Source organism: Biomphalaria glabrata, chromosome 6 (genome assembly GCF_947242115.1).
Source record: "Biomphalaria glabrata chromosome 6, xgBioGlab47.1, whole genome shotgun sequence".
Taxonomy (NCBI): domain Eukaryota; kingdom Metazoa; phylum Mollusca; class Gastropoda; family Planorbidae; genus Biomphalaria; species Biomphalaria glabrata.
The window spans coordinates 48,105,700-48,131,952 of NC_074716.1; the positions used below are offsets into that span (position 1 = coordinate 48,105,700).

The 26,253-nt window shown below is 37.2% G+C and overlaps 1 protein-coding gene across 1 annotated transcript in view; it reads right to left on the reverse strand.

Annotated features, from left to right (window-relative positions):
• Positions 1-1,003: 1,003 nt before the first annotated feature.
• The window catches only part of LOC106078514 (neuromedin-U receptor 2-like), a 248,432-nt gene continuing 223,182 nt past the window's right edge, over positions 1,004-26,253 (reverse strand). The window contains exons 8-9 of the mRNA XM_056033435.1: positions 24,908-25,038; positions 1,004-8,021 (exon numbers count right to left, since the gene is read on the reverse strand). Coding sequence (XP_055889410.1) covers positions 7,625-8,021; positions 24,908-25,038 — 528 coding nt within the window. The 3' untranslated portion in view covers positions 1,004-7,624. The remainder of the gene's footprint in view (positions 8,022-24,907; positions 25,039-26,253) is intronic.

Below are 26,253 nucleotides of genomic sequence, written 5' to 3' on the forward strand. Positions count from 1 at the left end.
GAAAACATGGAACTTACGGTTTAGGCAATGTATTTTTTTTCTACAGAAAAAAAAAATAAAAAAAAAAAAAGACTAAATCTCTGGAGAAAAAAAATTTGATTTGTTCTGTAAATAATACAGACCTCGTCCTCCCCCCCTCACCCCCCCCCCCCTCCCCACGCATAATTCTGATTGCAAGCGTGTGATGGTGTATCCTTGCCAGTGTTTGCCTAGCAGAAGTGGATGTCGACCAGCGCATTGTGTCTCCAACACTACCCCGCTCTCTCTTTCTGGTATATAAAACTATTTTCAAAAAATAATTTCAGCCCACCTCCCAATCCCCCAACCAAAATAAGAAAAAAAATCAAACGATTAAAAAAATTATTTTTTTAAAACAAAGCTTATATAAAGGGGAAGGAGTCCGTACTTAAAAATATATCTTCCAATAATGTACGAGTTATTTCCCTTATTCGATATTAAACAAAATAATTACCCAAAAATTGATTAGTTAATTGACTATTTTTGTTTATTGATTCATGTTTTGTTAGGTACAATAAATAATTGTTTAAAGTATCAACTTCAATACGTGAAGGAGAAATAGCGTTAAAAATTATTCCAGGGAACTTGACCCAACAAATGTAGCCATATATGTGAATGCTAAAGTATTAATTTCCCTTGTTACTATAAAACAAAATAATGAATTACCAGTAATTAATTGTCTAATTGGTTACTTTTTATTGATTTACATCTTATCTCTCTGTCTCTCTGTGGCATTTTACGTCTCGCGAGACGATCTTTTCCCTTTGCAACATCTTATCTATGTCAATGAATAATGCCGCGAAGTTTCAGCCTGATCCAAGAATCGGTGTGGGAGAAATAACGTGTACACACTTTTTACTAGACAGACAGACAAACAGATAGACAGAAAGACAGAGTGAGTTGATATAAGATTTGTAGAAAAGAAAAAAAAATCCCTATCTCTTTCTCAAACGTAGTTACTATTTTACAAAAAAAGAAAACATACTTTTTTAATGTTTACAGTATTTTATTTTTGTTTAAAAAGTACACAAGAGTTGCCAGATGTTGAAGCAGTATCTGTCATCATTATTAACACATTTAAGTTAAAAGTTACGAAGAATAGAAAAGATCAGAAAAAATGTTGAGTTCTGTCATGGATTTCACCAGTCCAGCACCATTTTGTTATTCATATACATCAATATTAATCAAGGCATCATCTACTTACTAGATCAATCACTCTCACAAAAATAGACGGTACAATATGTCATTACTAACTATTGATTTTAATGAAGACAGTATGTGTCAAGTTTTAATAAGAAATTATAGTAAAGAACTATTCACAGACAAACTTGTATATTTTTAATACATATATAAAAGTATTGTGTTTTAATCTTGGTTATAAATATTTACATTAAATTACACATCATTTTCTAAGTGAAATTAACACGCTAACTTAAAAGTACTGCTGTATATTTGGATGCCAGTATAAGTGCTCACTGCAAGTTGAGATTTTAATCTCAAACACATTTTACATTTCTTAGATGTAGACTCTATAATATCTAGTCCTAAACTAATAGATTACATTTATCAGAACCTACACTGTGGTTGTCACAAAATAATGTTACTAAGTGGCTCGTCATCTTTCTGTAGTAATACTCTCGAATTCTTTTTTATTCATGGTGCGCAATTCTTTCTTTAGAAATGGTGCGCAGTTCTTTCTTTAGAAATGGTGCCTAATTACTATTAATGACAAATTTGAAGTATCACAACGTAATGAATGGCTTTCTGTAGTAATGTTGTGCAATTCTTTCTTTAGTAATGATTCGCAATTCATATTAATGCTAAATTTGGGAGTCCCGCAGCGTAATCGATGGCTGTCTGTTTGTCTGCTATCAGCAGACGACTATTGTTCGTTCCCTTGATGCACCCGGCTAGGAAGTAGATTATCTCCAACTCTGAAGGAGCATCCAAAACATGTAAAGCTTTTTACAAACATTTTACTTCTATGTGACTTGGTATGACTACTGTAGAGAGGACAAGACCAACCTGGTAGTCTAGTTAGCGCTTACAACTATTTTCAAACACATCCTGCTTCGACTCCGAGCCGTCCTGTTTGCACCAGGACGTAGGTCAACAATTTCTTAAATTAAAGCCAGAATTTAAAAAAAAACAAGAAAAACAGAAACAGACAGACAGACAGACAGAGTCAGTTGATAAAAGATTTGTAAAAAAAAAAAAAGGAACATTTTTTTACCCTTACTCATTCCGACTTCGAAGACGGTGCACAAAATATTTTTAAGTTTTCATAGTCCTCTACCCAAATTTATATTATTATTTTTTTTTTTTTTTTACACTTTGAAAGATTTTAATGGTCAAGCTTTTCCAAAGAGCCCTACAAGCTAGTAAATTTTTTTTCCCCAAAGATATACATCAGCTGTCAAATTTCCATGAAAATCGTAAAAGCCGTTTCCGAGAACCGTGTCCACCCAGGTTTTAAGACTTTGCCCGGAAGGTATTGCTCACACATTCAAAATGTACAACTTCAATAGAGGTATTGTATTAAAACAAAAGGTGCACTGCAATAAAGATAAGCCACTACCCTTTAATTTGGTAGGCCTAAGGAGAAGCATACTTATCTTATCTTATCTTATATAATACAGACGTTACTTCAAAAAAGAAAATAATTACGTCCTACACGTCATGCATTTGGTCATGCATATTAACCAATGACTTAAATTCTGCCAAGTCACTGGTTTTCCTGGCTAGCTCAGGCAACCCATTCCATGCTCTAATAGTACTAGGGAAGAAGGAGTGTTTGTACAAATTTGTCCTAGCATATGGGATGAGGAGTGTGCCTTTATCTTTGTGTCTTTCAGAGTATTTTATTAAATTTTGTTTTTGTATTTGAAGATTATGGTTCAGTGTTTTATGTATAATTGCTACTCTGGTTAGGTCTGAGAGAGAGAGTGTTTGCTTAATGCTTGTGTATATATGTTTGTCAACTGTTTAGAAGTCAATATCGTCCATTAGGAGCATCTGTGATTTTAGAACGATTTATTTATTTATTTTTTTTTAATAATCCCCAAAGTTTTGTAAAAACACAAATGCACTAAAGGTAGATGTAGATCTAGGAGTTATGATGTACTCAGAATGACTCTGTTAGTTGTATCGCTCAATCGAATGTCGCTCCATATAATGACAACATTGAAATGTATTGAGCCCTTTGGGTTTGCTTCGTTAAGGATTGAACCAAAAAAAATTAGGCGGGCGGGGCATACCTTAATATTAACCTCCCACGTTGAAAGAAATAAAAAGCACTTAATGTATTTTTAAATTAATAACATTTCATTTGGTAATGTAGTTTATGACTGTTATGGAGTGTGTGTGTGTGTTTCTATGGTGACGGTGGGAAGAGGTTAGTGATTGGTTGTGAATTATGCAACATAGGTGGCATTGTCTTAAAAGAAACATCTCCAGAAAGTAAAACTGAAAGGTTGTGTCATTGCAGTGAGATTTTGTTAAAGAATATTATTACTAAAATCAACTACAGTTATTTTATCTCATTTCAGCTTGAATTTGTTTTTTTTTATAAATAAAAGTGTATTGTTTACAAAAGGAAGTTATTCAAGTTATTCGAAGCTCTTTTAATTAAGATACATTACACCCACAACGGTTTGATTGTCTATCAATAGTTTGGTGCTACTAGTCAACGCCCGATAACAACAATTGCTTTTTGTCATTATAACTGCCCCGGGCTTATATGTAAGGTATCTGCTGAAATATGCAAGGTCCTAACGTGATAGGGGCTCTTTCAGTAAGGGAAGTGCACTCGTAGAGTTTCACTGTAACTTTGAGTTAAGGATAACAGTGCACATTAGTGGAACACTATATGCCATTTCTTTGTAGCTATTTCTACACAGTTATAAATCATTTTATATATACATTTATATAGTCACAATGTTGACTATAAGTTTTGCTGTTGAATAAATGAAATTTAAAAAAAGGCACTTCTGTTACCGTCAGATTTAAACTCAATTCTAATGGCGGCAAACTTTAGTCTTCTCTGTACGTATGCTTAACAATTTGTTTATTCTGAGTATTTCATCTTTTAGCATTAACTCTTTCTCTCCTAACTGACGATACCAGCGTTGATTCCACCAGAATGTGGTAAATAATTACGGAGAGAAAGAGTTAAGTCAGTTTGTGTTGTTCTCAAGCATACGGCTTTTGTCCAGTATTCTCTCCCTTTGAGAATCTAAGTGACAGCTACACAAGGAATACTATATAGATATCAACCTTAAAAAAAAAAATGCGAATACAGAATTTATATGGAGATCTCATTTCTACATAAATACATTCTTATTTTTTGTTGTCATTTTGTTTTTGTTGCTCTTATTTGTTTTTTCGGACCAAAATTTGTCTCAGACTTTCATATAAATAAATGTGAAAATCCGAGAATTTTTTTTTGTTTTTTTTTTAACGACATTTCTTGCTACTTCTCACGTGAAATCATAAAAATACACAATTTCTTAGTGTCTACAATTTCTCTAGGGAATAATCTCGTCACATACTGAGGCCTTTAGCTTGAGCAGTGATGCCCAAAATACTGCCCGCGGGCCACATCCGGCCCTCGATATGCTTCCATCCGGCCCGCCGAAACATCGGCACAAAATATAGAAAATTCCCCCTCCCCCCCCCCCCAAAAAAAAATGTTCAAATGTATCTTTAACAACTTTAGGGCCCTCGCTGTTCTTCTAATGGATTACTACCATGGATTTAACATTTGTGAGTTCATGAAATAGGACTATAGACTAGGAAAAGTGAACGGATCTTTACTTTTTTGTAGAACATGATACCATTGCTAGTCAACATGTTTTTCTTTTTATAAAGAAAGTGTGGCTGTTTTTTAAAAAAAACAAGAATAACAAAATACAAACAGAACTTAGGCCATTTTTTAAAGTGTAAAGAGAAAATTCAAATATCCCAATACTTCCATGTAAGTACTAGATCCTCGGGTTTGAAATAAAATAGTTTCAGGTCAATTTTATATAGTATTTGCATCTTTTCCATCAAGTGGCCCGCGACACTTGTGTTGGAAATTAAAATGGCCCGCAGATTGAAATAGGTTGGGCATCACTGAGCTAGAGCATTCAATTATAATTCTATCGTCGCCACGTCTGGATCAATTAAAACTGGTTTCATGACTAATTATTCGCATGCAATTCGTTCACGACCGGTCATTCTCCCGACCAAAATAACTGTTCACCGAGAATTCGTTCATAGGAAAAGGTCCACACGACAAATGGCTCGAAGAACAATTCATTCAAATCGTCCACTGGATAGAAGCGATTTCTCTGTAAACCACAGTGAGTCATTCGTCCTGTGAACCTTATTTCGTGAACCAATTGTCGCGTGATCCAAATCGTAGCGTGATTCAACTGCCGTGTGAACCAACTGTCGCGTGAACCGATTGTCGTTTGAACCAACTGTCGTGTGAACCAATTGTCGTGTGAACCAACTGTCGCGTGAACCAACTGTCGTGTGAACCAACTGTCGCGTGAACCAACTGTCGTTTGAACCAACTGTCGTTTGAACCAATTGTCGTATGAACCAATTGTCGTGTGAACCAACTGTCGCGTGAACCAACTGTCGTGTGAACCAACTGTCGCGTGAACCAACTGTCGTTTGAACCAATTGTCGTTTGAACCAATTGTCATTTGAACCAATTGTCGTATGAACCAATTGTCGTGTTCCCGTTTCATTCTTATCACAGGAACATTGTTTTGAATGTACATCTTGTCAAAATGACTGACCAATAACCGATCAAGGAATAATGACCAACAAAAAGTGTATATACACATTTGACATGTTGACATGACAGAAAGTGTAACTAGACTTCACATGCACTATGAAAAAAATCATTCAATTTGTTTGTTTTTACACGATCATTACATTATGTATACTTTAAGAAAAGGTCATAAAGATTAAGATGAATTTCGGTATACAAGTGTCACAGATTACATTATAGAATTGTTTGTACATTTCACTTTTGAAAGTAATATAAGCCCTCGACATGAGTCTCGGGATTTAATCCTCAAATTTAGACACTTGTCATTCAAGTCAGGATTTACCCAAGGGACTTAATTAGTATGTTTGAAATCTATTGGTTGATTTGAATTTAAACAAAGACATTTTTGAAAAGAGTTAGCGCCAGAGAATTGGCGGGAGTAAGAAAGAAAAGTCAGTCGATAAAAGAATGCCTTTGTAGTCAGTCGTGTTTCGAAGAGCTCTGTTTGAAAAGCCTTTGTAATATGTTTCATGCTCATTGATTTGTAATTTGTACATAAACTGTACTTACGTTGTATTTAATAAAGTTCCAGAGTTTTGTTTTATCAAAGAATTGTCAATTGTGATTCTAGATCTTCATTTTTTGTTAACTATTGAATTCAAGTAAAATCCCCGGCATCACAACACATCGTGACGTCATACCATCCGAATGTTGTTGTGACAACAAGATTAAATAAGGCTCAATAATCAAAGTCATTATAATGAAAATAAGATACGGTCATGAAAGCTATTGAAGATTTAGATAAAATGGATAAAATGGTATCATATTCATCAAACTATATTTGAGTGACGGCTTGAGAGGTTCAAATCTTCTATTGCGAAAACCCTGGACATAAACCCTGCTATTTCCCGTAGTGCATGTATTTCACCATACAGTTTAGGGATCTCTGAAAAGCAGAGTGTTACGAACTATCTGAAAGTTCCCTAATGGAAATGTTAAACAAGGCGCGGCAACTACTGTCTCCACGGTGAAACTATGTATCTATTATAAACCTGTATTTTGTTGTTGCAGTTTTGTGGCTGTCCAGTTTTGTAAAACGATGTTTCACTAAACTAACAAATCTACGAAGTTTCTGTTCCCAGATACTTGATTCTACAGATACTAGTCTTCAGAAACTAGAGTCTTCAGATAATAAAGTCTAAAGATAATCGACTCTTCAGATAATAGAGTCTTCAGATAATAACGTCTACGGATACTAATGACTTCAAAAATAGAGTTTACAGATAATAAGTTGGTCAGATATTAGCGATTACAGATACTTAAGTCTTCAGATAATACATTTTACAGATTATAAAGTCTACAGATACTAGAGTCTACATATAATAAAGTCTTCATATAATAGAGTCTACATATAATTAAGGCTTACAGATACTAGAGTCTACAAATACTAAAGTCTTCAAATAATAAAGTCTACAAATACTTGAGTCTTCAAATAATAGAGTCGACAAATATTAAAATCTAAAAAGTACCGTCACAGGATAAAAGAGTCTAAAGATAATAGTCTAAAGCTAAAAGAAACAAGTCAGGCAAACATCATTTATACTTTTACATATATACTCAAAGGTAAAATTTGTAGCAACGTATTAGAAAATATAGCGGCCAAGATGAAAACACAAAGATTTAGCATCAATTCCATAACCAGTAATCAAAATATTTACAATCAATATTGTACAGTAGAACAGATACATTTTTATAGGGAAGAAAAAAAAACGGTTACATTCGAAATAAAAGTCATATTTTACATAATGAATTTGAAAAATGTTTAAGAAAGTGTTCCAATTATCTAACCACAGATTTATGGTTCGGATCACATTTGGTAAAGGCCACGGAGTCTGGCTTGAAGCAGGCGCGACCATTGACCTGATGGGCGTAGCTGTTCCTTGGCCTCTCCGCTTTCCTCAGTTCCTCGACTGTCCTTCTGCTGCTGGTCAGAAACTGAAACTCTATACCAGCCGCCTTGTTTTTGATGACGTAATGTCCGGCGGGGTCCTCGGACTCGAGCTCAACGGACCTCGGGTCAGCCCGCCGGCCCGGGGATTGGTCCGTGGAAGGGAGGCCCACGCTGTCCTCAGAGCTGTTGGAGGAATGGATCACCGGGGCTTCGTCGTCGTTATCCTGTCCTCTTCCGTTCAGGGGCGTCGACTGCATGTTTGGAGTCTTGTTGATAGAGTCCTGCCTGGGAAGAAAAAATTTGAAATTTAATGACTTAATAATAAATGCTAAGATTCTTGAAGCATGAGAAGGGAATGATACTAGAATGGAGTCTGCATCATAAAAAGAGAGTCTAATTGAAGACTGCAAGTGATATATCTATTTAGAGTAGAATTAGTGTGAGGTTATAAAACATTTCGATTGTCGCCAATAACAACGGAAGTTTAAATACGTGAGACCCACCGACATCTTGTCATAGAGCTAAAAGTAGGTCATTCTAATGAAGCTAAAAAATCTAATTTGAATTTGAATTTGAATTTGAATTTTGTAGAATCTGGATTTTTTTCAGGCTTGGACATGTTCGCCGGATGGAGGACAAACGCATCCCGAAAGTCATCCTCTATGGACAACTCGCGACTGGCTCAAGAAAAACTGGTCGCCCCCATCTCCTTTACATAGATGTAATAAAACGGGACCTCAAATCAGTGAACATCAATATTGACCATTGGGAAGACATAGCTCTAGACCGCACCAGATGGACATGGAGAGAGACAGTGACCAATAAGCTATAGATAGCGAAATAGCAAGGGCCTCAGCCCTGGAAGAAAAACGGACAATGCGAAAAATGGCCAGCTCCTCTAGCACAGAAGCAAAAGCCACCTTAACCTGCGATATTTATGGATGGGAGTTTCTCTCCAAAATAGGGCACCCACAAGAGGAAGTGTGCGAGATGAACCATAGTTCTTCTATGACTGAAGGAGGGCAATGATGAATGATGATATATATATATATATATATATATATATATATATATATATATATATATATATATATATATATATATATATATATATATATATATATATATATATATATATATATTGTTTAATATTGGGCGTCGATATTAAATTTTTTTTTTAAACTTTTACTGTGGACTTTGTATTTCCATTCATTACTATTTTGCCATTATATCTAAACAATTCTGTGTGTATGTGTTTTTATACGATTCAGGTTTGTGACGTTTTGCCATTGCGTATCTGTAAAATGGATTGGTGTTCCTTTATACTGTATACTATTCTACGAATCCCTGTCGTACGCTTGAATGCTGTACACATTATTGGCGTAGCTAGGGTGGGGGAAGAAAGGGGGGAGAATTAGAAAATCCCCCGCCCCCCCCCCACTTAACCGTCCCCCAGATAAGTGTTTTTTACATTAAATATTACTCAAAATGTAGGGATCGACTTAAACCCCACCCCCCCTCCAGGCCCCAAAAAGATGAAAAATTCCTAGCTACGCCCCTGGTACAAGTGATGGACATCTAGAATTTTACAAAAAAGTTCCCCATTCAGAGCCTGCTAAATTTGGGACAGACGATTTAAAGGTAACCTGTTTCTGTGGCCCAAGGTTAACTAGGGTCTCATTTGGCCAGCACAACGACCTACTGCCTTTACCTTTCCCCAATTAATCGTCAGGTACCCATTAGTGCTGGGTGGACTCAGTGGCGCCCTAAATATCCCGAAACTAAAAAAAAAAAAGGGTCTTCATCAGGATTCGATCATCCTAGACATCTATAGCGAAAAAGCTACACAGCCCGAGCTTTCACTGGGCTAAACCAAGACAGCAAACGAGGAGTGTAATGTAAAGTGATGCTAGAGATTGTGTAGCCTTTTGTTCAAAGTTGATCTCGAGAATTCTAAAGTGGCATTGTTAAAATGTGTAACCAAAAGTTTGATTTCTTAAAAAAAAAGGTTTCACGATTTATCTCACCACTGCGACAGCCACCGCCCCTGATACTACGCCATTGAATGTCAACAAGAAAGAGTAAAAATTGAGTTATGTGCTATTAGCTATTTTTGTTTGTTTTTGTTTGTTTTTGTTTGGTTCGCGTGGAACAAACCAAAGCAGGCCTAATGGAAGATGATTTCAAAGGGAGCTACACATTGGTAAATGCATTAAATAGGGAGAATGGTGGCCGAGTGGCAAAGCACTTGGCTTCCGAGGGATCTTAGCTCGAGTCCCGCTGAAGACTTGATTTAGATTTTTGGGACGCCGCTGAGACTACCCACCTCTAGTAAACTCGGCCGAAATTTTGAAGTCAGGGAAAGTAAATCTTGTTGGTCATTGTGCTCGCCACACGACACCCTCGTCCATCGTCATCAGCCATCCTTTGTGGGTTTTTTTATTGGGGGCGGGGGGGGGACATAGGGCTTCTATAAAAGCACGCCAACGCTCCACAATCACTTTCTTTTTTGCGTTTGGTCACTGTGCAGGCCACATGGCACCCTCGTTACCCGTTGAACACAGAAGCAGCTGAGCTCTACATCATCCCCCCCCCCCCACGGGAACCTCTGCCCTACCCGCTCTTCTACGTAAGATTACAAGATCAATACTGAATTCACAGCCTCCAAAACTAATTTTTTTTTATCAGAATAATAAATCAGGAAATAATAATTCTATGGCAATAACTGAACAAATAAACATTCCATACCGAACTCTCCGTATCCTGAACACAATGTCTTATAAACGTCACAATAAATAATGATTCTTCAGGGAAAACAATGCGAGTCTCTCTGGAGTTTAAGCTTCATTTTTTTTTTTTTTTACTTTTTTGAATCTCATAAATTTAATATATTTCTAGAATCTACCCTTGAATGTCTTCTGCTATATAAAAAAAAAAGAGTATTAAATTGAATCTGATTTCAAATCTCAAAATTATAAATGTCTTCTGGAGTGCTTCCCCCCTTGTTGTTATCGTCTGCTGTACCCAAAGGGAGGTTAGTCAGAGTAAATTTCTCAGCAACGTTTGGAAAACAAATTATCTTTTCATTTTGTCGGGAAGGATAACTCCATAACTCACGGTAATAATATATACGCCTAATTCCTGTATACGCCCAGTCTATCTTTAAGTGCAAAACCCCTGGACGCAGAGAAAGATGATATCCCTTTCTTGCAATTTTCCTCCAAATTAAAAAAAAAGGGCACTTATTATTTTTGTCTGCGCAGAAAGCTTTGACCTTGAGCACGGCTAGTTCAACAATCTATAATTATATCTACCTGAACTTGCAATGAATTTTGTTGTAAAATGACACATGACATATGACACATGTGACATCGTATAATTTGGGAGAAAAATAACGAAGTAATGGAAGAAATCAAAAGTACAGTCTAGATCATAAGAGATTTTCAGAGAAATAATTTAAATCTGATTCTTAACATCGTTTTGTGAATTTGTCGATTTGAGTGTTTTGAACGCGCTGGCTCGTGTTACATTATATTGTAAAATGAAACAGGAACAAAATATAAAAAATACTTAAAAAAAACACAGCTTTTATAATGGAAAGAACCGCTCAATTACTGCAATCAATATTGCGATATTTATTTATCTTTTTTTCTGTAATAAAAATAATTAAAAGAACTCAATTTATTAACTAATTTGTTAATATTTTAATTGAATCAAGTGTTGTCATTGACAGTCTAATCGTTCTATAATGTTTGAACTTGACCTGAGAATGGGAAGTCGGAGAAAAAAAGATTTATAACAACAAACATCCTGTTAAACAGACGACAGATGGAGTGAGTGACAATATGCTTTGTAATCAGGTCAGGGTGTGGTGGGGGTCCCTTGAAATAGGGGAAATGTTTTATGTTAAAGATGCAGATTTTGTTTGATTTGGACCTCGTTCTCAAAACGAGGCTATGGAGCAAAAAAGACAGATAGATATTTAAATAGATAGATAGATAGATAGATAGATAGATAGATAGATAGATAGATAGATAGATAGATAGATAGATAGATAGATAGATAAATAGATAGATAGATAGATAGATAGATAGATAGATAGATAGATAGATAGATAGATAGATAGATAGATAAATAGATAGATAGATAGATAGATAGATAGATAGATAGATAGATAGATAGATAGATAGATAGATAAATAGATAGATAAATAGATAGATAGATAGATAGATAGATAGATAGATAGATAAATAAATAGATAGATAGATAGATAGATAGATAGATAGATAGATAGATAGATAGATAGATAGATAGATAGATAGATAGATAGATAGATAAATAGATAGATAGATAGATAGATAGATAGATAGATAAATAGATAGATAGATAGATAGATAGATAGATAGATAGATAGATAAATAGATAAATAGATAGATAGATAGATAGATAGATAGATAGATAGATAGATAGATAGATAGATAGATAGTATAAAACGAGCTATTGGTCTAAACTACCCACAGGTTGCGACGTCGCAGGTCAGTGTTGAGACCTACTTTAACTATTTAGTATAGTCATATACACCTTTGTTTCAAAACATATATATATATATATATATATTGTTACGAATCTCACTATCCAGGCTCTCTGCAAACTGCACCATACACCACCAACTTAAAGAACTTGACAAGTCAGGGCTCCAAAATAACGTAAAGGTTTAATGTCCATAAATAACAGCCAATACTGTACAATTGGCAGCACGTAGAACAGTACAAATAGCTCTCCGTCGTATCAAGTCTTGCACTGGCCTCTCCGTCTCGTTCCGGGCTTGCACTGGGTTTAACAGTTCGGGACTGACTTCACACACTTGGGCTCGTTGTGTCGGACTCGATCACAGACCAAGATCAAGACGCCGTTCGTCTCAACTGTACTTGACAGTACTCCGCACTGAACCGTCGTAATGCTCCGTACAGGACCACACCGTTGAACTGTGCTGTAGTCGACCGTGTTCTGAACTCCTGTCGTGAACCCGCTTTCTGAACCGTCTTGACTGCGACACCTCCTCTCTTTATATAGGGTCCCTACTGGCCTTCTAGAACCGGACAGAACGTCGCTCGACCATTCTGGGACGCTCCTGAGCTCTGTTCACGACGCCGATCCTACTCGAACCTTCATGTTGTTAACTCGTCTCGGCCGATCGTCGTAACTCGTCACGGTTGACCGCTCGTCTAGCGCTGGCCTGGGGGCGATTTGCGTCGGCTGACTACACTCACACCACTACCCCCATCTGTGCCACCACCAGGTTTATAACACTGCCCTCTCCTTAGATCTGTCCGTCCCGGGCAGATTCAACCTCATGACATTGGCTGTGAAATTTCATCGCTGTAGGTGGGGGTCGATCGGTGGCAGTTGGCTTGCGTCTTGAGCTTAATGGGGCCATCCATGTTGCAGTCAGCAAAGGTCGCTTCCTTCTTCTCCTCCAGTTTGCCTTGACCTGGTTGCCTTGCCGTCGTGCTTTCATCGCCATCCACGTGGAACTCAGAAAACGTTTTCTTCTCCTCCAGTTAGCCTTCATCTGGTTGTATCGACCTCGTGATTGCATCGTCATCCATATTGCACTCAGCAAAAGTCGCCTTCTTCTTCTTCTCCGCCAGTTGGTCTTCATGTGGCTGCAGTTATTTCTTGGTAGAATCACCATGCACGTTGGACTACGCAAACGCCACCTTCTTCTTTTCCTCCAGTTGATCGTCCTCTTGTTGCAGTGACGTTGTGGTTGCATCGCTCTCTTGTCGGTCGGTACCGAGGACAGCCACTTAACACATGGAGAGGTATAGGATGTAAGGGCTGGGGATACCAAGATCGTTGGCAAAAGAGGTGGCTTCATAGAGCTTTGCGAAGAAGGACTGGGATGGGCTTCAAATCCACAGGGAGGGGAATTGTGGTACAGGTCATCATCTTCAGCCTTGTCTGGATGGCATGCTCGTGGGGCAGGTTGGTAACACTCCTCGTGGAAAGGTCCCTCGTCTTCGGCGTCAGGCTCCATTCGGCTTTCTTCTCCACCATCAGGACCTCTCTCTCTCGTCTCAGTATCGGGCCAATCGCCTGTTGGTTTCAGACCTGGTCGATGACTTTCATCGTGCAAATGTCCATCAACTTCAACGTCAAGCTTCCTTGGATTCTCTTCACCACCATCAGGACTTTCATCTCCAGTCTTGGCAGCTGGACCAACGTCTGTTAGGTCCGGACCTGGCTGGTATCTCTCGACTTGCATATGTCTCTCAACGGCTTCGTCAGGTTTCAATGGGTTATCATGATCACCACCAAGGCTCCTCTCACTGGTTTTAGCATCTCGACAAACATCAGTATTGGTGATTCTCTCCTCCACAGCAGGTATGCGTTGGTTCAAAGCCACTAACTCGGTTTTGATTCCTGAGACAATGACATCTATCTTGGCGTCTACCTTGGTGTCCATGGCATCTATCTTGGAATTGATGTTTCCTAGCATTGAGCTCAAGAGCTCCTCCATATCTGGTTCTACTTGAAAAAGATACGTGTCTGGATCTTCCTCTTCTTCCATCATGTCTTCCCGGAGGCGTGCTTGTAAGGTTTCTTTGTTTCCACTTGTCTTCAGCCCTCGATCACGTAGCTCTCGCTTCAGTTCTTTCAATTCGTGTTCGTACAGCAGTTTCAGACGAACCATAGTAGATCCGTTCCTATCCGTTCCGATCCGATCCCACTTCTGACACCAGTGTTACGAATCTCACTATCCAGGCTCTCTGCAAACTGCACCATACACCACCAACTTAAAGAACTTGACAAGTCAGGGCTCCAAAATAACGTAAAGGTTTAATGTCCATAAATAACAGCCAATACTGTACAATTGGCAGCACGTAGAACAGTAAAAATAGCTCTCCGTCGTATCAAGTCTTGCACTGGCCTCTCCGTCTCGTTCCGGGCTTGCACTGGGTTCAACAGTTCGGGACTGACTTCACACACTTGGGCTCGTTGTGTCGGACTCGATCACAGACCAAGATCAAGACGCCGTTCGTCTCAACTGTACTTGACAGTACTCCGCACTGAACCGTCGTAATGCTCCGTACAGGACCACACCGTTGAACTGTGCTGTAGTCGACCGTGTTCTGAACTCCTGTCGTGAACCCGCTTTCTGAACCGTCTTGACTGCGACACCTCCTCTCTTTATATAGGGTCCCTACTGGCCTTCTAGAACCGGACAGAACGTCGCTCGACCATTCTGGGACGCTCCTGAGCTCTGTTCACGACGCCGATCCTACTCGAACCTTCATGTTGTTAACTCGTCTCGGCCGATCGTCGTAACTCGTCACGGTTGACCGCTCGTCTAGCGCTGGCCTGGGGGCGATTTGCGTCGGCTGACTACACTCACACCACTACCCCCATCTGTGCCACCACCAGGTTTATAACAATATATATATATATACCGAGACAGAAGGAGCCATATATATATATATATATATTAGTCTAAAAATAAAATTGTAATACTATATAAAAGAAAAACAAAACATTTTTTTTAATATATACACATTATAGTCATGTAGCTTGAGAATATCCCTTACGCATAAAAAAAAAGTTCCCCTTTTCAAACCTTGTGGCATACGGTTAACCAGGATGTCATGTGGCCAGCACAACGACCAACCGCCTTTACTTTTCCCAACTAATGGCAGCTACCCATAGAGCTCGGTGAACTCAGAGGTGCCCAAAGATCTCGAAATTAAAAATCTTAGTCTTCAGGATTCGAACCCGGAACCCCCGGTTCGGAAACCAAGCGCTTTACGCTCAGCCACAGCGCCTCCCCCTTAAGCATAAAAAAGGTTGTTCCATTGTTTACTATTTCTTTTCTGTTTGTGTGTATTCTCTTTAGTCGTCTAGCCGAGTTGTTCACTTTCTTTGTGTGTCCAGCGTGTCCGAAAGTCATGTCCGTTGTGTGTCGATAGTACGGTGAGTCATGTGAGACACGAATGTGCTTACTGTTGGCTCTGATCTTCTATCAATAAGGTCAAGAAATATGAAATTCAACTAGAGTTCTGTGACTATTTGATTTATGACATTGTTTATCTTCAATAGAAAGACCAACGATTACATATTTCTATAGACATGTCTTTTAGTTTTGTGAAAGAAATTGTTTACTTCAATTTTGAAGATCTTTTATATATTTTTTTTTCATAAGTTTAAGGTTTACACAACAGCTCACGTTAAAATTGTTCATAAACTGTCCAGATTTGACGATCACTGGGTTGTCCATTGTTGTAAAAGAATGAAGTTATTGGGATTCTTTGGGAAAGATCTTTTTTTGTTATATGAATATTATTTGTGCAGTTCCGGGCGATTTCTAAAGATCTCTTGTTTCCGTTCTCTGGTAAAATAAAAAAACGACATAAAATGGGTGTATATGTCTACTCATATATCCATGAATAGGAAACATTTTTTTGTTCAAATATACACAGCTAAAGTCGGTTCATCATTTTGAAAGCGCATTATAGACAAAAAAAAAAAAAATTCCTTTTTTTCTTTTTGTTTTAACCCCATTTCCATTTTCGCCTCCCACACAATAGAATTACAATTGTTTAAATTTGAAACCGATTTTAAAAATAAATTAACAATTAATATATCCCAGAAGAGCTCAATTTTCTTGTTTTTCTCTTGAGATTTCCTGTCAATTAAACCTTCTATTTTAAGTTTGTTTTAATAAAAGACAATGGTTTCTAATTTTGGAGCACATATTCAGCTTTGTTAACGCAGTGCTCACTGATTGACATCATTTGATTCGTTTCACTTATGACCTCAATAATGAGTTTTTATTTCTAAAAATGTAGGATTGTGCAAGATTAATTGAAAACAAATTACGGTTTGCCGGCCGAATTCGCCCCGACCTCCTTGAATCCATAAAGGCTCCGTTCCTTTGGACCCGAAGTTTTGTTCGCACTGATGTGGCCGGTAGGAAATATTAGAGACCAAAGGCAGGAAAAGTTTAGGGACCATCAAGCCAGTTAAGTTTAAGGACTATTATGCTGGAAGAATTTAGTTTTTTTTTCTATAATGCTAATTTACGCAACACAAATAGCCACCATGTACTGCTTTTTGATTCTGTAACTTATTTACGCTTTCAATCCCAAAGACTTATCATCAACGACATCGTTCCAGGTTTGGGGAATGCTCGGTTTCACATCTTTTGTTGTCTCTACTTCAAGTCCCAACACTATTTTATCAATATTGACAATTATCGCGTGTTACTAACAACAAGTCTGTCCACTGGCTTCAATGTAACATCTTAATGAGTTTATCCGTACTTATAATATTAATTCCCATGACTGATTCTTGACATGTATGTATCAGAATATTTTTCGATTATTACACCCTTACTTAAACGTCCTGCAGGATAGCAGGATTCGAACGTGAGATCACTGTGACGACAGTCCGAAGAGCGTGCCACCCGACCAAGCAGTCATCCTTCCGATATGCTCTTATAAAATTAGGCCAACCGCTGGTCGTATGGTAATACGTAACTACCATTTCTTACAGTACATTTCGTTGAATAATTTAGTTGTTACAGATTTTCAAAAGTAAAAGTAATACAATATTGAAATCTAATTGATCTTTGGTATGACAGTAGCGTCAAGTATTCCTATACTTGGGTGCGGTCTTCCTAGTGATCAAAATATCATGAGATTGTTTACTTCCTGTTATGTCTCGCGCCAGTAATTTGAGTTGTGAATAATTTGTGTGCGCCCTCTAGTGGCCGGATATCTGACTAGTGTTGGCATTTCGCTTGTGAATATGTTGGTTTTATTTTATTATTTTCAATGTACTATTCCATAAAGACAATTTTTTTTCTCAATACGCTATAATCCTATCACTTGTCTGGAGCAGTTGGGAATATTGGGTAAAATGGGATGGTATATCTGTGTGGATTTTACTATAATCGTTTTTTTTAAAGCATTTATAAAGCCGAAAAAAAAAAAGAATGAACGACCTGAATTCAAACTGCTGGCTCAAGCCTCCTCCAGCTGTCATTCTAACCACTCTGCTAGTGAGTCTTGTATGGAAATAGAAGATTGTAGAGCTATCTATTGTTTGTTTCAAACTTACTATAAAGGGGACTAAATCAGCTTAATCCCCCACCTCAGTCAAGTACAATCTCTTTCACTTGTTCGAGATACCAAACTTAACCAAACTAACTAATTAATTAGCAATACTTAATTAAATAATTGGTTTATTCTTTTCTATTGATTCTTGTGTAGTCATGTGAAAAAAACATTGTGCAAAATTTCAGCTTGATGGGTAAAACTTTTTACCAGACAGACAGAAAGACATACAAACAGACAGAATGAGTTGATATACACTTTGTGAACAAAACTTCGTATATCTACGTAGATCTTTATTTTAAAACAAAATACTTTGATTTTAGGAATATTAGTATTTCTAAACGCTTCTAATACGCCCGTACAAGAAACTTAAAACATTTTCTGAGTAATATGTGGAAGCCAGACATCCATCATTTACTACTACAAGATTAAACCCTATCACATGAGAGAGTGTGTGAGGGATTGTGTGTGTGTGTGTGTGCATTTTTTTTAAAGTAAAGGAGATAGAGAGACAGAAAGAGGGAGTGAGGTAGTGAGAAAGTGTGTGTGTGTGTGTGTCAGAGTATGTGTGGTTTGGTGGCATAAACCTCTTGGTTTTTTTTTTTAACCTGAGCGGGTTCGATTTCAAATGACGATGTAGAAAAAACAAACAAAAAGCCCACAAATTTAAAACTTGAGCTTTGACTAGAACTGAATTACTTAACAACAGAAACTCGATTTCGATTCCCCCTCCCCTTTCCCCACACATTTTCACAAAAGACCCGAGCGATACGTGGATGTAAGAGACAGCATGAAACACCCGCTATGCAAATGAAATTATAATCATGAATAATATTCATCTTCTTTTTTTTTTTCTCTTTTCGTCTGTCGTTCTCTCTCTTTCTATTCTCGCCTCTCCTTTGCATGATTATTTAGGTTATAACACTCATTTCGAACGAACACAAAATGCCAAACAAAAGAGAAAAAGAAAGGTTTAAAAAGACTGTAAGGAGAAAGTTGTTTTAGCTGTCAAATATAATCTTTGTTTTCTTCTGTTTGCCCCCTTTTTTTTTTCTTTAATAATGGGTTGTGGTTCTTGTTTCGTCTGGAGATAGAATTAGATATTCTGAGTTGTCTCCTCCTGACGCAGTTTCATGTTTAATTTGTAATGGATAGCCCGCGCAGATTAGTTGAAACAATTTTTTATTTGTTTCATATTTCTGTTTCCTGATTTGATTTTTTTTTCTCTAGTGGAAAAAATTGAATGATTTGTTGATTTTTTTTTAATTTAAAAACTGACAAAGTCACGTCAGAGCCTAAGACGACTCCAATCTTGCGTGACAAGCCTCATCAAGTGACAAAGCCACAAGCCACATGAGATAGGATAGACGCCTCAGTCAGAAACATACATACCTTATTGAATCGGATAGGATAGTCGCCTCAGTCAGATATTCAAATTTCTCAAAAGTCTCATTCATAAGGTTACTTATTCGCCGCACTCTTTTAGTTAATCACACTCCTCATTAATAATAATGATAGCTTTTATATAGCGCTACTTTCATGCTTAATGCATGCTCAGAGCGCTATGTCATTTGTTGACTAGAGGGGTGTCTGGGAGAAGGTTTTCCGTGCTGCCTTTAGGCTCTCAGTAAACACAACTCTGCTCGAGTCGGGTGTCGAACCTCGAGGCATCTTCATAGGTAGCCAAGCCAAGCCAAGTTCAAGTGTGCTTAGCCTCTTGACCACGCTTCCCACCATTCATCCCCTCACATATTTACATGTCTTTTAGTAAAGCTCCATCTACCTTTACAAAAACGCATCATCGACTCTGAGACATTCAGAGGGACAGATACCTGCACAGCTCAAAACTAGTGGTCTGCATTGTGGTCAGCAAGTCTTCAAACAAATAGATTAAAAATTGTATCCAGGCGTTGTTAAAGTTTTGTGGTCAGAGCTCGAGTCGTGGTCAAATTGGTAATTAATTATTTTGGTTGATTTCGAACAAAGGAAAGAAATCTTACTTGATAGATGTGGTAATATAAGCTGAATTAGTCCACTTTATGAAACTGAGCCCTCAGTAAAACAATATTTTTATGCATTTAAAAGCGATCACGGTAACATTCACCAGGGTACCCCCTTGTCCCCCCCCCCCCACCCTCCCATTTCTCTAACTGGTCCAGACAAGTAATAGGACCATACCGAATTAAGAAAACTAAAAGCATGAAATAGCGCTAAATAAAACAATAGCTGAAAGTATTTCTAATCGCACATATTAATAATTGTTAGTAGAGTCTAGAATCTAGATCTGTTACAAATTTGCAAGTCTGATCTATACTAATTAATACAATTACACTTCATATAAGCTTTGTTTTTGTTTTTTGTATTTCTAACATTTTTCTTGTTACAAAGGTCACACTCTGGTCAATTTTTGTAAACTTTTGTTTCTCCCACACCCATTCTCTAACCAAGTTTAAACTTTACACAACTATTTTACTGTGCTTTGCATGAATCGGTAAACTATAACCAATTAGTATATCAGTTATTAAAATTTATTATTTTGATTTGTATCGAAGAAGGAAAATAAATGCTACTTATTGAGAGATGTGGTTGTATATGTAGACTTCTTACTTGTTTTGTAAACATTTTTCGCCCGAATTCTATTCTTGGATCAAGATAAAAATTTTTGCACGATTATTCAAAGTCGCTGAAACACATACAAAATTTACCAATTAGTGGTAATTAATTAACAATTTAGGTAAGTTTTATTTTTTTGGTACCCTTCAGTATTTTCTTTTCAAGAAGAGCTTTCGAGGCTAAGTGTCTAGTGGCGAGATAGTTAGTGATATTTCCTCAGGCATATAATTAACAGCAACGCGGACTTTTCAGCTTTTTTTCAGCTTTCAGCTTTTTTTTCAGCTTTCAACCTATGTATATGTGATAAATCTGAGCAACGCTCTTTACTGTTGGTTACGGTCTTCAGCCTGGATATCGAAGCGTTTAAACACTCAAGATTTAGAATAGCAGCATAGGATGTGAACCGATGGAACATGCTATGAAAAGGTCTGGAACGTGAGAACTGCTGAACAGGGTCGTAGCTAGGAATTTCCCTTCGTTTTGGGGTCCGGGGACTTGTCCTCTTTGGAGGCCCTGCATTTTGCGTAATATTTAATTTTTAATTTAAATAACTCATTAGGGGGGCCCTATCAAGTGGGGGCCCGGGGTAGGGATTTTCAAATTCTCCAACCTTCTCCCCCCATCCTAGCTATTCACTGCTGCTGTAACATAAGATATGAATCTGTGGAGCACGATAACTTCTGGAGAATCGCTGGATCGTGCATCTCTGGAACAAGTTGTGTGGAACGTGAGAACTGATGTAACATGAGAATCGCTGGATCGTGCATCTCTGGAACAAGTTGTGGGGAACGTGAGAACTGATGTAACATGAGAATCGCTGGAACATCGCTGGAACATCGAAATAGTACGCAAGCAGTAACACAATACGAGAATTGCAAAAACATAGACCAGACAATTATAAAAGAACCGATGAAATAAAAATCTCTAAAATATAAGATGAGAACTGTCAGAACTTGAGAACCTTCGTACCGCAAAGACTTATGGAGCACATGATAACCTCTGGAATTGATAACATCTACCCGTAACGAATTATTTACATATCACTAACCATCGCTCAGGAATGTACCTGGTTTCAATATAGTCTGCATTTACCTAAAGGTCAGTAAACAGATAAAACCGTTTGGCAGACTCTCTCCAACTCTGAGGATGTGTTTCTTTTGCAGAGGTAAGTATTTACAAAGAACAATTGACGTCTGAATTCGTTAAGAGTTATTTATAACATTTTTTTAACGTTTTATTTCCCCAGGATGATTGCTCGATTTTCCCATGTGGGGGGTCGGGGGGGGGGGGTTATAAGATGAATGGTTCTCAAACTGGCTTTGATAGCTCATGGCTGTTTCTATACAGTAGGTCATTTAGTGCACTCTAGCTTAATTGATTACTGATATAAAGTCGTCGCTTTAAGCATAATTGATAGTTATTTAAGGTAGGTAGGTATTTAATAATAATAATAATAATAATAATAATCTTTATTGTCCGTACGGAAATTTGTCTTACAATTTGTGCATTACACCAAACAAAAATCATTATAACTATAAGAAACCAAAGTGTACATTCACACCAGACTCACTCATAATTTACATGTGACAAAGTTTAGATCAGATTGTTTAATAATTTGATTGCCAGGGGAACAAAAGAGTGTTTGTGTCTGTTTGTCTTTGCTATCGGTGTCTTGTATCTCTTTTGTGATGGTAAAATTACAAAATCCTGACCCAAAGGGTGATTTTTTTATTTCTATAATATTTTTAGCTTTTTTTTTGTATGGATATTTGTCTCAAACAGCTGCAAAATGGGATTTGTTTTTTGCCAATGATATTACCAGCAGCATTTAGGATTCTATTAAGTTTGTTTTTATTTTTAATGCTCATACCAGGCACTGATACTAAAACTGAGAATATTGCAGATGTGAGCGTGATAAAACATAGCCCAGGCCTTTTCGCTAACATTAAACGAGGACAGTTTTCTCAGTAATCGTAATCTTTGCTGCCCTTTTTGCTGATATAATCAGTATTTGCAGTAACATCTAGTTTATTGACTAGGATAGTACCAAGGTATTTAAAAGTTTGCACTATTTCAATAGTCTCTCCAGCTACACAAACAATATCATTCTTCTTTTCCATTTTCAATTGATTTTAAAGAATTGTGGACATCACGGGTAGTAAATATAATCTTCACTTTTTAATTTTTTTTTTAAAGGAAACCTCAGAATTTGCGCTATTCAATTTTAGCTTTATCATCATACGAATCATTGGGCCTTAGGCCTCTTTTCTTTGCCTCTTTTTTGGGCTTTATATGCCTCTTTTATGGGCCATCTTGCCTCTTTTGTGGGCTTTTTTTTACATTTATGTTTTTATTTGTAAGTTCTAATAATTCAGAAGTATTAAATCATAAACAATTGAAAAGTGATTAACCTTAAAATATAATAATAGTAATAGAAATATTATTTAATATCAAAGACATACTACCTAACCATTGAAACCACTAGAGACAGAAAAATGATACAAGTATCCTCTACCCCAGAACAATCAACACAATATCAAATATCCCTGACCCCCAACACCCCATTTCTGGAATACTAATTGGACAAGTATATGAAAATCAAACTAGATAATTCTCTACCCTAAAATCCATTATTTTCCTAAATGTCAATTCTAAGTGGTTAGGTTCAAACACCTTATTATTATGTAGAGCTTTGAGCCAGCTAGCCCAAACAAGATTGCTGTATTCGGAAACAGTAATCAAGTTAAGGTTATATATCATTTTATTTTTTAGTTTCGGCAACTTACTTAAAACAATAGAGAAGTTAACATTTACATAGTTGCCACAGTTGGCTTCTAATAAGTCCCTTACAGTACTTTTAACTTGAAGGAATAATGGACATTCCAAATACATGTTTCTCATTATCAGCATTTTCAAGATATTTTTTTAAAGGAAACCTCAGAATTTGCGCTATTCAATTTTAGCTTTATCAAGATATTTATTTATTTTTTTAAAGGAAACCTCAGAATTTGCGCTATTCAGTTTTAGCTTTATCATCATGGGAATCCTTGGGCCTTAGGCCTCTTTTCTTTGCCTCTTTTTTTGGGCTTTATCACAAATTATGATTACCGAACACATTTTTTTTTTATCACCAATTAGTAGTAGTTAATAAAAACATTTTAAGCACAATGAAAATTATAAATGCATATTATTGGATTAAAACAAGTGAAAGTTATTTACATAAAATACGTGCTAAAAATAGTCACGGTTTTTGTCTTCTTCGATGAAAGATCTTATACAAACTATTTGTATATCTTTCTCTAAATGACGCGTTAGATTTATGTTCAATAATTCAACATTCAATAAAGATATTGGTGTCGTTAAAAAAAAGGGCCTAGATATAGTTAGTCCCGTTTCCATTTAAGACCTATGGGTCAACCTATACGATTTCGATCTTGCAAATGGCTTACTTATCTGTCTGTCTGTCTGTCTAGTGAAAGTTTGTACACGTTATTTCTTCACTCCTAATCTCGGCTCAAGCATTTTTCTTTTACCAGACAACACAAGAATCATTTTAATAAGAACATTGAGTTAATAAACTATTTGTAAAAAAAAATATTATGTTTGGTATCTTGAACTGACAGATGTGGTGATAATAGTCCCGTTTAGAGGTTGTCGTCTGAGTCTTAATGAACACAACCCTGAAAAAATTGGACTAGAGTATAGAAACAAAAGATAATTATTTAATCTTTCATACTAAAAAGGGAGGCGGTAAAGCGCTTGACTTCCTGACTTGAGTGGGTTCGAATCCTGGTGGAGACGGATTTTTAATTTCGTGATCTTTGGGCACCTCTGCGTCCACCCAGATCTAATGGGCGCCCCTGAGTCCACCCAGATCTAATGGGCTCCTCTGCGTCCAGCCAGATCTAATGGGTACCTGACATTAGTTGGGGAAAAGTAAAGGCGGTTGGTAGTTGTGCTGGCCACATGACACCCTCGTAAACCGTAGGCCACAAAACAAGATGATATTTACATCATCTGCCCTATAGACCACAGGGTCTGAAAGGAGAACTTTTTATGTTAATAAGCTCTCCACTAGCAGAGTGGTTAATGTGTTGGCTTGAGAATTCAGATCGTTCCCCCTTTATTTCATTTTTAGAACTGCTATTTTATTGCTGGTCTAGATCTATTACAAATTTAATTACATGACTGATCCAAACTAATTGATAAAGTACGCTTAATATAACCTTTTTTATTCTTAATGGGTAACTGACATTATTTCGGGAAAGTGGTGTCGTTGTGCTGGCCATACGATATCCTGCCTCAAGAACCGTACGGTGTGAAATGGACATTATTTGCTATTTATCTTTGTTTTGAATATACACAAATTGAGAAACAAAGAGACATGAACAAAGAAACAGGAAGATGGTTACCACACATCACACATACATCACGAAGTCTCACCTGAACACAACTCGTAAACTGTCATGGCCATTTTTCAAGACGACCATCGCCTGAGACTTTGAGAACCTCTCAGAATGCCTTGCAATACTGGTGGTGTTTTGTGGGCTACCGTGACAACAAGGAAAGATAATCTAGAAAAAAAAACAACAACAACAATATATGGACCTAAGTAAGATTATGATGTAGAACGAGTGGTGGCTGAGTGGTAAAGCTCTTGACATCTGAACCGGAATTCCCGGGTTCCAATATTGGTGACGACTCTGGTCTTCAATATTTGTGACGTCTGAGGTTTTCAATTTCGGTGTCGACTGGGGTTTTCAATTTAGCAATCTTTAGGGAGCCTCTGACATTAGTTGGGGAAAAGTACGTCGGTTGGTCGTTGCGCTGGCCACATGAATCCCTCGTTAACCGTGGGCCACACAGATTATCTTTACAATTTCTCAAAGGGGAGGTTTAGTTTTACTATAGGAAAATGATGCTAATATGAAATCAGAGCCATAACCAGTGCTATGATAATGTTTTAGTCACGTGAAAAGCAGCCAGCGAAAATTCTAGTAGAAGAGAGCAGAAGAGCTCTCGCAAATCCCCGCGCATACATTTGGGACTCTAAGATAAGCTGACGTCAACGGCTGACTCACGCGACTATAAAGAAACTTACAATAGATCCCTAGCAGACAACGGCTTTATTTGCATGAGTTGTGACAAAACATTGAGGTCAAAGATCGGTATTCAAGACCAATAAAAAGTCTGCAGTATACATTATTAAAGTAGCAGATGGACAAGAGCTGTTGTGGCCTTATTCTCTACAGTAAGTCAAAAAGACTTAAGTCAACTAAGTTGATTTTTACAACTGAATACTAAGTATTATTAACATATACATACAATAACAAGAACAATATTAAAAATATATTTTTAAGACAATACCGTTGTTGTACATCTTATAGTGCGAGTATTTCGCATTTTTCCCACCGAGAAAAAAAATCCTGAGTATGCGAAGGTATAGTTCTACTAGACTTTAACATATTTCAATGATAGTCCTTTAGATCTAGATTTAGAAGACGATTCGCAGAATGTTCCTGACCATATAGTCATTAAATCTTGAATGAATGCGGAAATACCTAAAGACGCATAGTCTGTTCAAGATATATATAGTTCGTCCATCGTGGTTCGATGATGACCACTTTGTCATCCAGGGGGCTGAGGGCTTTGCACTGGGGTTTTATGCCTCCTCATGTGGCTGGTGAGATCTATGTGAGCCCGGAATGTTCGGCCGCACAATGGGCAGGTTATTCCAGCTGGAGCTAGTGTCGTTTGTCTTGCTTTTCTTTCTGGCGTTTTTCTTCTGC